The sequence below is a fragment of the Mastomys coucha genome, unplaced genomic scaffold (assembly GCF_008632895.1).
Source record: "Mastomys coucha isolate ucsf_1 unplaced genomic scaffold, UCSF_Mcou_1 pScaffold21, whole genome shotgun sequence".
NCBI classification, from domain to species: Eukaryota; Metazoa; Chordata; class Mammalia; order Rodentia; family Muridae; genus Mastomys; species Mastomys coucha.
The window spans coordinates 94,696,038-94,697,366 of NW_022196904.1; the positions used below are offsets into that span (position 1 = coordinate 94,696,038).

The following is a 1,329-nucleotide window of genomic DNA, read 5'->3' on the forward strand; positions in this document are numbered from 1 at the left end:
GATGCTCCATGTGGCAAAATCACCTCCTGCTTCTCGATATTTCTTGTATGGGAATTTTTGGAGGTCACATAAAATAAAGAAATTATCACTTGCTACATCACTAGTACAAAAATCAGTGGCAAAGTATTCTGTTTCATAATAATGCCAACCACGGACAGCCTGAGGACGGTGGAATGGTACACTGTGGTCTCCTTCATGTTGGGGAATGGTGTTTGTACAAATTGCATTACAAAAAGGACACTGTTTCCAGCAGCCACAGAGATGCTCTGAGAGAATTTTCTCAATTTCAGGAATCATTTCATCCATGGGCTTACTTGAACAGTCCTCTTCTACTTTTCTCATTGCAGGATCCAAAGCTGTGCTCATGGCTTCTTTCAGAAACTCAGTATCTGTTATCTCCTGGTGCTCAATGCTTACCAGGTCTCTTCTTGGAAAGATCAGGTTGCTCCCTAGGTGGTCACAGAACAAATCCAGCCAGCCAGATGCAGTGCTGCCTTTATCTTTAGCTACTGCTGTGGACTCATGAATGGCAGACAGGATGGCATTCTTGATGTCACCTAAACTTAGCTTTAAAAAAGTTTTTATTTTTTCACTTTCTTTTTCCAAACAGTATCTTGTAATATGGTCTGTAATGTAATCCCTGAAAAATGATTCTGGATGATGAAGGTATTGCCAGTATTTATCAAAGTTTTCTTCTTTTGCTAGAGAGTAGAGAATATGTTTCTCCAGGTTAGTTCTGTTTCCATTGAATTCAGGGCAGGTGGCTCGCATGTCTCCAGCTATTTTAGGGCCCATCATTTCCCATATGGCGGCAGAAATAGCAGGAGTGAGCTTGAGCCATAGGAAGTCAACAAAGGATGTAATTGAGGTAGCACCTTGGCAGGAGATCTTAAAACTCATAAAGAAATCATCTTTCTTTCTCTCTAGATAGTTCACAGGGTCATTCGCACTCTTGAATGCCTCATGCATATTCTTGAAATCCTTGGATGCTCTTTGGAATAACGACAAGGACAAGTCAATGTTGTAGTCTCTGGTAAATGTGTAGTCTCCCTCACAGTTTTCAGATTTCAGCTCATTTTCTATGATCCTCAAGATTTCATGAAAGTAATTCTGACTGTAATCAAGCTTTTGTTTCTGAATGCTTTTAAGTGTTTCAGTAAATTTTGAACAAATGTTGTTAGTAGTCTTGTTGATGGATTCTTTATGACAGGTTTCTAAACTCTTTGGAATTATACCATATTTCTTTTTCATTTGGATATGTTTGTCATACATGATTTTAAATGTTTCTCCAGACTTTATCTTTAGTCTTTCCACAATATTTTTGTCCTT

General features: G+C 38.5%; 1 protein-coding gene across 1 annotated transcript in view; it reads right to left on the reverse strand.

The window, feature by feature from the left end:
- The window catches only part of LOC116101333 (interferon-induced very large GTPase 1-like), a 46,751-nt gene that overhangs the window by 16,283 nt on the left and 29,139 nt on the right, over positions 1–1,329 (reverse strand). The window contains exon 4 of the mRNA XM_031384920.1: positions 6–1,326. Within this exon, the coding sequence (XP_031240780.1) occupies positions 6–1,326 (1,321 nt within the window). The remainder of the gene's footprint in view (positions 1–5; positions 1,327–1,329) is intronic.